Source organism: Sciurus vulgaris (assembly GCF_902686455.1).
Source record: "Sciurus vulgaris genome assembly, chromosome: 7".
Lineage (NCBI taxonomy): Eukaryota > Metazoa > Chordata > Mammalia > Rodentia > Sciuridae > Sciurus > Sciurus vulgaris.
In genome coordinates this window covers 127652704-127665261 of record NC_136467.1, presented here as the reverse complement: position 1 = coordinate 127665261, position 12558 = coordinate 127652704, and the positions used below count along the sequence as shown (strand labels likewise).

General features: G+C 38.3%; 1 protein-coding gene across 1 annotated transcript; it reads left to right on the top strand.

Annotated features, from left to right (window-relative positions):
• Positions 1-10433: 10433 nt before the first annotated feature.
• LOC306666970 (olfactory receptor 6N2-like) lies at positions 10434-11393 on the top strand (the record flags this gene model as incomplete). Its single annotated transcript, XM_079149223.1, has 1 exon — positions 10434-11393. The coding sequence occupies one exon, from the start codon at positions 10434-10436 to the stop codon at positions 11391-11393; it is 960 nt and encodes a 319-aa protein (XP_079005349.1).
• Between the last annotated feature and the right edge of the window lie 1165 nt (positions 11394-12558).

Genomic DNA, 12558 nt, shown 5'->3' with positions numbered 1-12558 from the left:
GCGGGGAGCCTGCTACCTTTTTATTTTTTAATTATGAAAGTAATAAATATGGTAACAAATGAAAAAATAGATGAAATAGAAGTATTGTGGTCTCTCCCAATCATTGCGCCTCTAATTCTCACCTCTCCAGACAATGGAAAAGTCTAGTGTTAATCCTTGCATATTTTTATTTTGCACAAATATAGATAGTGGTAGATAGGTAGGTAGGTAAGTACAGATGAATAGACATTTCAAATAAAATAGTCCTAAAATAAACTGAATATTACCTCATTCTTTCTTACAAACATTTCACCAAACTGATAGTCTGATAGTACACTCACACACACAAACACACACACACATACACACGGACATTAGTTCTTCTAGCTGGTGCGTTAGTGGTTGACTTCAGAGTTAACATGTTTCTTTTCAACAAATAGACTCACAATATACATACTATAAAAATAGTTTGCATCTTGCACTAAACAATGTGTATATACCTCAATATATCATGGGTGTCCTTACAAAGTAGTAAAGATTTTCCTATTAAAATGTCTTTTTGCATAAAAATATACACAACATATGATTTTATGTCTCATATAACAGTACCATAAAATGTAAGGCAAGGGGATGTTTGGAGCTATCTGTTTGTTGAGCCTCTTTTTGTGGTTTTCTACTGCCTTTAATTCTTTCATATGAATTTCCCCCATAAAACCTCCACTCAGATCCTTCTCATGTAACCCAAGCTCAGAATCAGTTGTGTATCTTTCTACACTTTTCTCCATGAGTATAAAAATACATTTATAAATACATCCTCACATGCATGCACAGTGCTGATATAATTGTTACATTGGTTTTAGTATCTATATTGAATCTTTAACTTGAGTACATCATATTGAACTCAACCATTCCTCTAAGACTATATATTAAGATCATTATCAGTATGCTTTATTACAGTGATGCCCCAGCATTCCTATTCTATACATCTTTAACTACCAATCTCCCATTTTCAGCAGATAAATTTTCAAAGTGATTCCTGGCTCAAAATACATGCACTTTTATAATTTAAGTAAGTATTGCCAGGTTGCTTTCCGTAGAGGCAATAGTAATTCTCAAAAGAACATAAAAATAAATCCTCAGACTTTTCATGACCATTGGGTCTTACTTAACACGATTTTCATATTTGCTAATTTGAAGTGTACTGCCTAATCATTGTTTTTATATGCATTTCTGATAAGTAATGGTAAACTGAATATCTTCCTCCATTTGTCAATTTTGTCTTTGTGTGCTTCACCTTTTCATATCTTTTACCTATTCTGATTTGGATTGCCTTTCTTATTAATTTCAGAATTTCTTTTTGTATCAGGGAAAGCTTATCCTTTGTCCAAGTACAACATAAGCTCATTTAGAGAACCACGTTTTATAAATTTCAGCACCTAGAACAGTTCTACACACTAAGAACGTGGAGCTTGGACTTTGACAAGTCTGATTTCAGTCATGGCTCCACCCTGCTGCCCTTCCTCACCCTATAAAATACAAACTCACTGACGGGGGGCTCTGCTTAAAGACTGCAGTGGAGACCACAAACATATTCTCCCATTAATTTCACATATGTTGTCTAATTTCATTACTCAGCAATTCGTGGTTGCTAAAAAGAGCCTAATCTTATTGATTTGTACACAATCCAAACTAAAGGAATTTCAAAATTATTGGCCTCCATTTTATTTTCCTAAAGTGAAGCAGGTCTGATCCAAAAATAAAACTGATGGAGAAACATCATTTCAGAGAGGAATCAAGTTTACCATGGGGATGTCTCTGACTTCCAAAGTTTCTTGAGAATTAATAATTCATGTTCATACAAAAGAAATGGTATTTTATCCAACATGATTTTGCCAAAAAAGAAATATCAAAGCTCTTTGCAGTCTTTATTAGATATTTACATAGTCCTTCCAGTTAATGTTCTTCCTCACGAGACTACACACTAGAACTCTGTATCCAGGACAGGTAGTATATCCTGTTCATCGTTGTTTCCCAAGTACATTGTAGATGTTTCATCAATGACTAAGAAAGAATGAAGAGAACTGCATGAATGGATGAGTGCATGAATGAAACCATCCATCAAGTTGGAAATGCCAACTTGAAAGAAAACTCAAAACAGTAGACATGACTGGTTTTCTTTAGTTTTCAATTCAGTACCTGCAAAATTGTCTACTCCCTAAAATTTCTCTGTAACCCTCAAGTCGACTTTTCCAACAATTCGTGGGTATGTGCTTGAGCAGAGTGCAAAAAATGTGAATCTTACAACGTGCACTCTCCCAGCTGGGGGTTAAAAAGAGACATTCTGCCTTCTTGTTTCAGCTCTTATACTGCAAGCAAGTGTCCTTTTCATGGTGCATTTAGTGCTCCATTTCATTGTTTGTTTGTTTTTGTTGTGATTTCACTGATTAAAATGGCCCCATATGTGATGCTGAAGTGCTCTCCAGTGTTCCTAAGCATGGGTGGGCCTTAATGAGAAAATACATTCGTTACAGAAACCTTTTTAATCTAATTTTTTATTAGTGCATTACAGTTATACATAATATTGGGGTTCATTTTTGACATAATTATACAAGAGTGGAATATAATTTGCTCCAATTCAGTCCCCAGTACTTCTCCTTTCCCTCTTTTCCTCACTCCACCTTTTCCCTTAGTGCATTTTAGAGATACATAGGGTGAAATTCACTGTGGTATATTCATATATGTACATAGATACATATATGGCTCACTTTCATTCCACTGTTACTCTCTTTTCCCATCCCTCATTCCTCCCCTTCAATCTTCTTCTTCTCCACTGATCTCTCTTCTATTTTTCATGGGATTCCCAACCTTTTTTATTTCCTAATTTTGCTTCAGCTCCCACACAGAAGAAAAAAACATTCACCCCTTGACTTGCCAAGTCTGGCTTATTTCATTTACCATGATGTTCTCCAATTCTATCCATTTTCCAGCCACTATTGTAATTTCATTTTTCTTTATGGCTGAAACTCCTTTATATATATGTATACACACACACACACCACATTTTCTTTATTCATTGACAGACATCTGGGCTGGTTCCATAACTTGGCTATTATGAATTAGGCTGATATAAACAGTAGTATGCATGTATCACTACAGTATGCTGATTTTAGTTCTTTTGGATAAATATCAGAGTGGGATAGCTAAGTCATATGGTCATTCCATTCCTAGTTTTTTGAGGAATCTCTGTATTGCTTTCCCGAGAGTGGCTGTCATAATTTGCAGTCCCACCAACAACATATGTGTGTGCCTTTTCCCCCACATCCTTACCAGTATTTGTTTTTATTTGTTTCTTGAAATTGCTCTTCTGGCTGGAGTGAAATGAAATCTCAGTGCAGTTTTGATATGCATTTCCCTGGTTTCTAGAGATGTTGAACGTATTTTCATATATTTGCCTGTCATTCGTTATTTCTTCTTTTGAAAATTATCTGTTTAGTTATTTTGTCCATTTATTAATTGGGTTATTTGGAGGTTTGGGGTATTAATTTTTTGAGTTCTTTATATATTCTGATATATATACATGTATGTGTGTGTGTGTGTGTGTGTGTGTATGAGAGAGAATATAGACATATTCTGTATAAATTCTGGGTATTCCCTATCTGAGGAGCAGGTGGCAAAAATATCCCATTCTGTAGGCTGTTCAAGAAACTTAGGTATGTGTTATAATATCATTGGCTATGGGTTCAGTATTAGTAAACAATATATATTAAATAAGATGTCTTTAAGAAGAAATACAAAGTTGTTATTTATTCATCAATTTATGAAAATGTGACCATAGACCCACAGGAATCTAATTCTGTATTTCCCCTACAGCAAGGCAGGATTCAATACTGTCTATGTTTGAGGCAACTGTGTAAAATATAACTGCATCAAATAATGAGAATCAGTTTTATTTTCATTTTAAAGATGAGACTCTGAAACTCAGGAGAGTGAAGTAAACTGTACAACTTTACAGAATGGGTCAGTCATATGGCTAGGATTTGAACTCTGGCCTAGTTCAGAGCTCTCTGTTTTATCTATAGCTCTCTGCAATATCCTAGGATGCAATAAGAAAAAAGGAAACACAGAACAGGGCAGAAGAGAAAGAGGAAGCATCAGATGAGATTTTGTGGATTTTTTCAAAAAGGGTTGGCTTTAAAGCAGTCTTGTAAGTAGTACATTAGAAGTATTATCTTAGATAGTCCATGCTTATATAATTATGTAAAAATGGATTCCACTCTTGTGTATAACTAAAAAGAACCAATTTAAAAAAAAGAAAAGCCATACATTGATATCAAGCAGCATATGTTTCTCAAATACATGTAACTGCTGTATCAGTAATGGTCAAAATACTAATAACTGGTGCAAATTGGAAAAAGTAAATAAGATGTTACCTTTTCATGGATATTGCATTCTATAGATTTGACATTAAAACTATATTGTGATATGTCAGTAATAGTAATTTTAATTAATTAACTTTAACAGGGTCTAGGCAGAAATGAAGAAGTGAATAAGGAATATATAAAATTAGCTTATGTATTGACCTCAATTATGAGCATATGAAAGAAATATCAGATAACTCTCATAGAATTTTGTTAAAGACAGGTTATCAAATGTGGAGAGAATGTTTAGCGGAACAATGAAATTTAGTGAGAAGTAGCAGAGTTTATGAAGCTACAACACTAAAATTTACAACAGAAATATCCCATTAAGTATTATTTTCCAGCTTGGCTTGGTCCTCAACTATTTAAAGATCTTAAATAAGGAGTCCCTTAAGTTTTTCAACACATGGTGTTTACTTCATTGTTTTTTGAATGTCTGTTTATGCTCTTTTAAGGATAGTTAAAAGGATTATGCAGAAGAGGATGTTCATGAATTCTATTATATGATTTATGCATGCAAAATGCTAACAAACTGTAATCCTGCTAGGCCATTATGGCCCTTTATTTTATAAAACTTAGAAAAACTGTATCACCATTATAAAAATGGTCACCAAACATCCTGACAAATTAATTAAAGTTTAAGTGTCAAAATGAAAAAAATATATATTATTTTAGCGTAAATAATATAACATTTACTGTAATGATCATTCTTCAGGTTTAGTGGGGTTCTTCTGTTCCTGTCACATTTCTACAGAAAGGATTTCCTCCTACATGAGCTCAGGGAAATGGCTGCTTCTTTTTCCATGCCTTCCTGACTCTCTTTTCCCCCACAAAGGAATGCTTCGTCTATCACCTAAGAGAAATATTTGTTTTCAACACCAAAAGAAGTATATGTCAGATGTGCTTCCCTTTAATAAAAGTCATTAGTGATTGAAGCAGGAGATCCTGAGACGACAGGACCCTGTGGGAGGTGTGGGCTTATTCAGTGGCTGTGGTTGAAGAAGATGCCATCTTAAGGGATTAGAGAACCTGTAGTCTCCGTGCTGACACTTCATAGAGCAAGAGAGAAGAACTTGGCCCCATCGGCCTGCTCTCCACACAAACAGGTAGACATGGTCCCTCTCCAGGGAGCAGCCTGCCCTGCCAGAGTTCTTTGGCCCTGAGGAAATTGTGTGTCTACTGAGTTTCTGACAATCATCCCTGTGTGTCACCTCTGTGTGCCTGGGTCTTGGGAGGCATGTTCCCCTGAGAAGAGTCTCACACCATTAACAATCCACCCCTGAAAACTTGATAAGTGAAAAATAAACTGGAATAATCTTCTGAAGATTCACAGTCTCAAGGAGCCCCTGTCTTCTAGGCTGAATATAGTTCCAAAAGAGGGGCTAAGAGAAAAGGGCACTGGGAACTTCTCTCCCAACTTTTTCCTCGGTTGATCTTTCTCACTGTTTCTCCTAAGGCAAACGCTGTGCCCTTTGTCTTTAATCCAGCTGAGCATCATTCTAGTCTCATTCTCATCATTGGTGAGTGTTAACCTCTCCACCCCTGACCTCTGCTTAAAGCCTTTACAGGTCAATGTCCTTGATCATACAAAAAAAAGTAGAAATGTAAAGGTGGAATGTAACTACTGATAGTGAGCCAGATAGTCCCTCTAATAGCTCAGAACAGAACTGAGCTATCCCCATCTTAGAAGGAAGGGAGGGAGGGAGGGAGGGCCAGATGAAGCCCAGAAAAGTCAGCATAGGATGCTCCAAAGGTAATCTGGAGCTTCACTGAATTGAAGAGGAGTTTGGAGTATTTCTTCACCTATCTAGAATAAATGTGAGGCGATTAATGAGAAAAAAAAAATTCTTCGTCAGTTGCAGAGGTGAAGAAGAGGGCTGGAAAAGGTAGAAGCACTTGAAGTCATCTGTTTCTGAATTACACTGCCGTGTCCATTCTCCAACAGGAAGTTGTGCTTCTAGTCACTTGCACTGTAATAATCATGCCTAGGATCTGAGCTATAACTAAGGAATTGCATTTTCAACTTTCCCACCTTCTCTCATTCAAGTTTCCTTCTGAAACTTGGGGCACTCATCTCTGATCCTTGCTGTAAGCTCTCTCGAGAAGTATCAAAATAGCATGAGTACTTTTTATTTTACACTTTCATTTACTATTTAATCTTTATACCACATAAATATATAATTTTATTAAAAATAAACTTTAAGATATCACTGAGAAAAAAATTGTGTCACTTTCCTTTGCAAAACTGTAAAGAAAGTCAAATTAGAAAAGATACACATGAAAGCAACCGCTGTTTAACAATATTAGGTAAAGATTAAACCATGGTTTGGTCAGAGAGAAATGAACAATGTAACTTTTTCCATTTTCTCTCCATCAATAGAATATATATGTGTGTTAACTCAACAGGTAGACTGAATTTTGGGTTCTTTCCCATAAAACCACCTGGCCTCACCCATTCCATGACTGTGCCAATCACTGGCCAGCAGTGTCATTGAAAAGGAGGAAAAACTAAATGGAAAGAGAAAAGCAGAAATGGGGATAAAAGTAAAAATGTCAGGTGCAAATCTATTCCTCCCATCCTGAGTCTGGCAGCATGCTGAGAACATGTCCCTGGAAAAAGAAGGGCCTTATGAGACATGGATGCTGAGAAAATTTCCCAGTCCCAGGGGAAAGACAAAATCATTCACAAGAGAATTAAAGATGTGATTAAAAATGCAAGCTAACAGGTGGACCTGTGGACCAGAAGGCTCCAATTCTCATGTTACTACACACCATTTGGATGACTCAAAAAGCCACCTACTTATTTCCTCTCTGAGCTTCAGGCCACGTAATATAGAGGAAGTGTTTGGATTAGAACTTATAGATCCAATTGCCACTCTAACAAACTCCGCGGCCCTTTCTAAACACCAGAACGTAAAGGTCAGTGGATTAGGATAGCTGGCTAAGTCTTCTTAAATAATTCAAGAAGGATGATTGCTATTTTAGAAACCAAAGGCATTGAGGCAGGAAGGATCCTGTTGGTTCCAAAGAACAAGCTGACCAAAACATCCTTTGACCATTATATTTTCTAAATGTTAAATGTGCATCAGGATATAAGTATGTGTGTGTGTGTGTGTATACGTGTGTGTGTGTGTATATATGTGTGTGTGTGTGTGTGTGTGTGTGTGTGTGTGTGTATTTTTTTTTTACTAAGGCATCTCAGGGTATAGGGTGTAAATGTGAAACAGTTTTACATTTGTGTTAACTGGCATAGCTACACTCTGCTGGCTCCCTCTCTTTCTATTGGATAGCTGACTTAATGTTCCTCAGCCAGATTCCTTAATTTGTGAGTCACTTTTGGCTTAAAAGTATTAAAACATGTTGATAAAGCTGTCCTTTTCCTCTTTTTGTTGAGTTGTAATTTGGCACACAAAGACCTGTTTAAGTTTCAATCATATTTTTACTTCAAAGTTCCTTTCTTCATAACCTCAGTCAACAGCCAGCACTAGCAGCTGGAGTAAATAGGAGAGCGTTGGACCCTCATACCGGCTCCCCACACCCCTCCGGGTGCTGGGGAGTGAGGAGGGACAGGAACAATGCACAGGTAAAGCTGTGTCTCTTCTTGGCTGGTGGCAGCTTCTGCTCTGGCCCTTGGAGGGATTCACTTGGATGGACAGTGGTAACCGGCTCCCACATTCTTGTCCATCTTCATCTTCCAGTTATGTCTTGGCCAGAGGCCTCATACCAAATTCCTAATGCTTGTACTCTTTGTTCTAAAATCTAGCATAGCCCTGAACTCATCCACCCTCCCTGACCCTAATTCTGTCCTGTACCCATGGATGGAATCCATCTTCCATAACCTTTCATACCCTGAGAAAGCAATTGTTCAAGGAAGCAGGGCCTATCTCTTTCTTCTCTGCCTTAAGGTCCCATAACATCATCCTTATGATCCCATATGGCTCTTTCCTTGTTAGATGCTGCTGGTCAGGAAGCCCAGTGACTGAATGAGCATCCAAGTAAGAAACCAGAAATCAGTCCTCTTCTCTCCACAGACACCCCTTTTCTCCTGGCTGTGGAAAAGAAAATTTGAAAATTCATCCTCTGACCCCTTTGGAAGGCCTGAAGAAGGGATAGCCTGTCTTCACAAACCTTGCCTTCCTCATAAACATGACCAACTCCCCTACTCGCAACTCCCCTCTTAAACACCTGGGGTCTGGAGAGGGTGGAGGCTGGGGTCTTGAGTTCCGATTCTTCTAACCTAACACTTAGTGACCAATAGTAGGAGAGGGCAGACCCCCTCAGGAAGTGTGAATTTTGAATGAGCTTTGGGAAAATGAGAAAAAAAAATCCCACTAATAAATCTAAAATTACATTTTTATGTACATATAGGGTGAGGTCAGATTTGCAGGGTCTACAAAGGAATACTAAATAAAAGGAGATGGGCTGAAGTCCTTGACCAACTTGGTGAAGGGAAAATTGAAAGAAAATGAGCAATTAAGGTAAGGTCTTTTTATGGCTTCAAGTGTGCATTTCTGTGTGGGTATAAGCATGTTTAAATGCATGTATGCAAATTAAGTAGCCTGTAATAAACACTGCAAATATAAACACTGTCACAAATTAAAATTTCAGGTGATACTTGTTTTATTAATACTTGTCAATTTCTGTAGTCTTTTCTCAATTAACAAATCTCTGACATTAAAATAAACACTTTAATAGCAAAATTAAAGTCTCAGATATATTAAAACATCTTTATTATAAGATATTTGGAAACAGAAATCTACATTTTTTTGGTGGTGGTGGTATTGGAGATTGAACCCAGGGCCTTGTAAATGCTAGGCAAGCTATATCCCCAACCCAGAAGCCTATATATTTTTTTTTATTGTAAACAAATGGGATACATGTTGTTTCTCTCTGTTTGTAAGCCTATATTTTAAGTGATAATCTTACAATAATCTGACATCTTGAGAATATACATCAGATGCTAGGTTTTGCATTGTATCACTTTTTCTCTTCATGTTGTGTCAGAACAATTACCCATGTTTTTTAATTTGTAGCATATTAGCCTAACACCTAATAATGAATATTTTTGATGTCTCCATTTTTAGAAGCATTTCGAAGAAAGAAAGTCAAGAATTGGAAATCTGTGTAAAACTCATGCTTTGAAAGCATCAATACTATTATCTTTATCTTTCCCAATGTTAATTTTAACTCAGAAAATCTAAGTTTCCTCTGAGGTTTGCATTATGGTCTCTTTGAATTTGCTCACATATCAGTAATAGTTATTTTCTCTTCAAAGACCGTAATCCATCCCAAAATTTCCACCTGAGAATCCCGGCCTGAATTTACCCTCTCCTCTGAAACATGCTCCCTTTCTTACCCTTAACCAAGCAAGATCTTTCCTGTTCTTCCCAAGAAATCCAAATCCAGAGGTTTCTGTGAAGAACCTCTGTTCCATCCACATTGAAACCTGTACAAAGGGCTGCACACTCTTCTTCTTTACCTTCTGAGATCCAATGTCCATTGACATAACAGGTAAATAAAAAAACAGGAAGATTCCACATCTTCTGCAAGCTTGATGGTTAAAGAATCTTAGGGTCAGAGAGGACTCAAGGTATACAGTAACCCACATGTAGAGATATTAGGTTAATTCATAAATTGTTGGGGATTTTATACCAAATAAGTTGACGTTAACATACCAACATATGATTCAATCTTTATGTGGAAGTGAGGCATGTTACATGCTCAGTCTAGAGAGATCCATAGATGCAGAGCCTTCGCCTCTAATTCCTGGGAAATATGGGAATTCCTGGGAAATATGGCATTTCTATTTCAATGAGGAGAGAGAAATGGCTTTGAATATTTAGTATTCTATTTAAGAAGTATAGTACTCTTCACTGTTTGAAAAGTGAGAAGCAGCCAAGTCAAGCAGTAATCTAAAGGGAAAATTGAGAGTGTCCATAGAGGTTGACCAGAGATGACTAGATAACCACATAATGGAGGACATCTAAGATCTTCAAATACACCTCCTTTCCTTGCCAAGTTGACTCACCTGACTGAATGGAGAAAGTCAACCACACGTTGGTGACTGAATTTGTTTTCCTGAGATTTTCTAACTCCCCACATCTTCAGGTGCTCTTCTTCTCCCTCTTCCTCCTGGTCTACCTCTTGTCCTTGGTAGGCAATGCACTTATTGTGCTCCTCGTGGCCCTCGATGGGCACCTCCACACTCCCATGTACTTCTTCATCTGCAATCTCTCCTTGGTAGAGCTCTGGTACACCACAGTCACTGTGCCCAAGATGTTGGCCAACTTTCTAAGTTCCCAAGGGGTCATCTCAGTTCCCAGCTGCATCACTCAGTACTACTTCTTCTTCTCCTTGGCTGCCACTGAGCTCTTCATCCTCACCACAATGGCCTTTGACCGCTATGCTGCCATTTGTCGCCCACTCCACTACCCACTGTTGTTCAGTCCCCAAACTTGTGGGACCCTGGCTGGGATCTGCTGGTCTGTGGGATTCCTCTGTCCCATGTTCCCCTCCTTCCTCCTTGCACAAATCTCTTTCTGCACCCCAAACCAGATCAACCACTTCTTCTGTGATGCAGATCAGATTTTTCGCCTTTCCTGCACAGACACATACGTCATCCAAGCAGTGGGCTATGCTTTCAGCAATGTCATTATCCTAGGAGCCCTGGCCTTTACCATGGTTTCCTATGCCCAAATCCTGGCCACAATCTTAGCCATGGCCTCAGCTGCAGCCCGACACAAAGCCTTCTCTACCTGCGCAGCCCACCTCTCTGTGGTAACTATCTACTTTGGCACCCTCATCTTCATGTATGTCCGCCCAGCAGTAAAATATGAGTCAAGTATCAATAAGATTGTGGCTATATTCTACTCAGTTATCACCCCACTTCTCAATCCTCTCATCTATACACTCCGCAACAAGGATGTCAAGGAGTCCCTGAAGGTGTTGGTGTCCCGAATCCAAAGAGTCTGCCAACCAAGCAAGGAGACCCAGTGATGGTGCCACCTAAGTAACCAGAAGAAAGCAAAGATGGAGGACTATCCAGAATAAAACCTTCTTTACTCATTTCCTGTTTCATTTGTTATGTAGATTCTTTTAGAAACATTAAATTTATGTACTTTCCTTGTATGAGTTATCTGTGGTATATTTTAAGTAGGAAAAAAAAATGTCTTCTCCTATAACGCAGTATCATTACCATCTAGGGGTGCTGGATTTGATGTCTCCATGCAGCCAAGAATTGAAGAACAGGACACAATAAACCTGCAAGCAAGCAGCAGGTTTATTGCAAAAGCAACAGAGATAGACTTTTCCAAAGAGAAGGGGCCCCAGAGCTGGGAATCTGGTGGAGGGAAGTGGTCTGTTCTTTCTATGGTCTCTGGAGTTTCTTCCTTTCCTTATCTCCTTCCCTGTCCACACTTCCTTCACTCTTGTTGATTGGAGCCCCCTCTGTCCATGTGTCTGTTTTAGTTTTTCTATTGGATCCACTGCTTAGGAGCATGAACTTGGAAGATACTATCTGACTGGGTCCCTGCTTGTGTCAATAGGCACTTTCATCAGCCCGGAAGCTGACATCAGAAGACCCTCTCCGTGCTCCTCTATTCTGGCCTATGCCTGACCTCCTCACTTGCCATCTTGTTCTGGCTGCCTAAACCCTTCTACAGTATTGTCAATATGCTACCTGTTCCTTCAGCTGTTCAGCTGTTCTTTTTTATTTATTATTTGTCCAGTTTAGTTATACATGAGAGCAGAATGCATTTCGATTCATCATACACAGACGGAGCACAACTTTACATTTCTCTGGTTATACATGATATAGATTCATACCATTTGGGTAATCATACTTGTACATAGGATAATGATATCTGTCTCATTCCACCATCTTTCCCACCCCCTACCTGCTCCCTCCCCTCATTTCCCTCTGCACAATCCAAAGTTTCTCCATTCTTCCCTCACCACCACCACTCCCCAGTAATGTATCAGCATCCACTTATCAGAGAAAACATTTGGCCTTTGGTTTTTGGGGATTGGTTTATCCTGCTTAGCATGATATTCTCCAACTCTATCCATTTACCTGCAAATGTCATAATTTTATTCTTCTTTGTGTCTGAGTAATATTCCATTGTATGAATGTATATGTGTGGGTGTATATATATATACACAC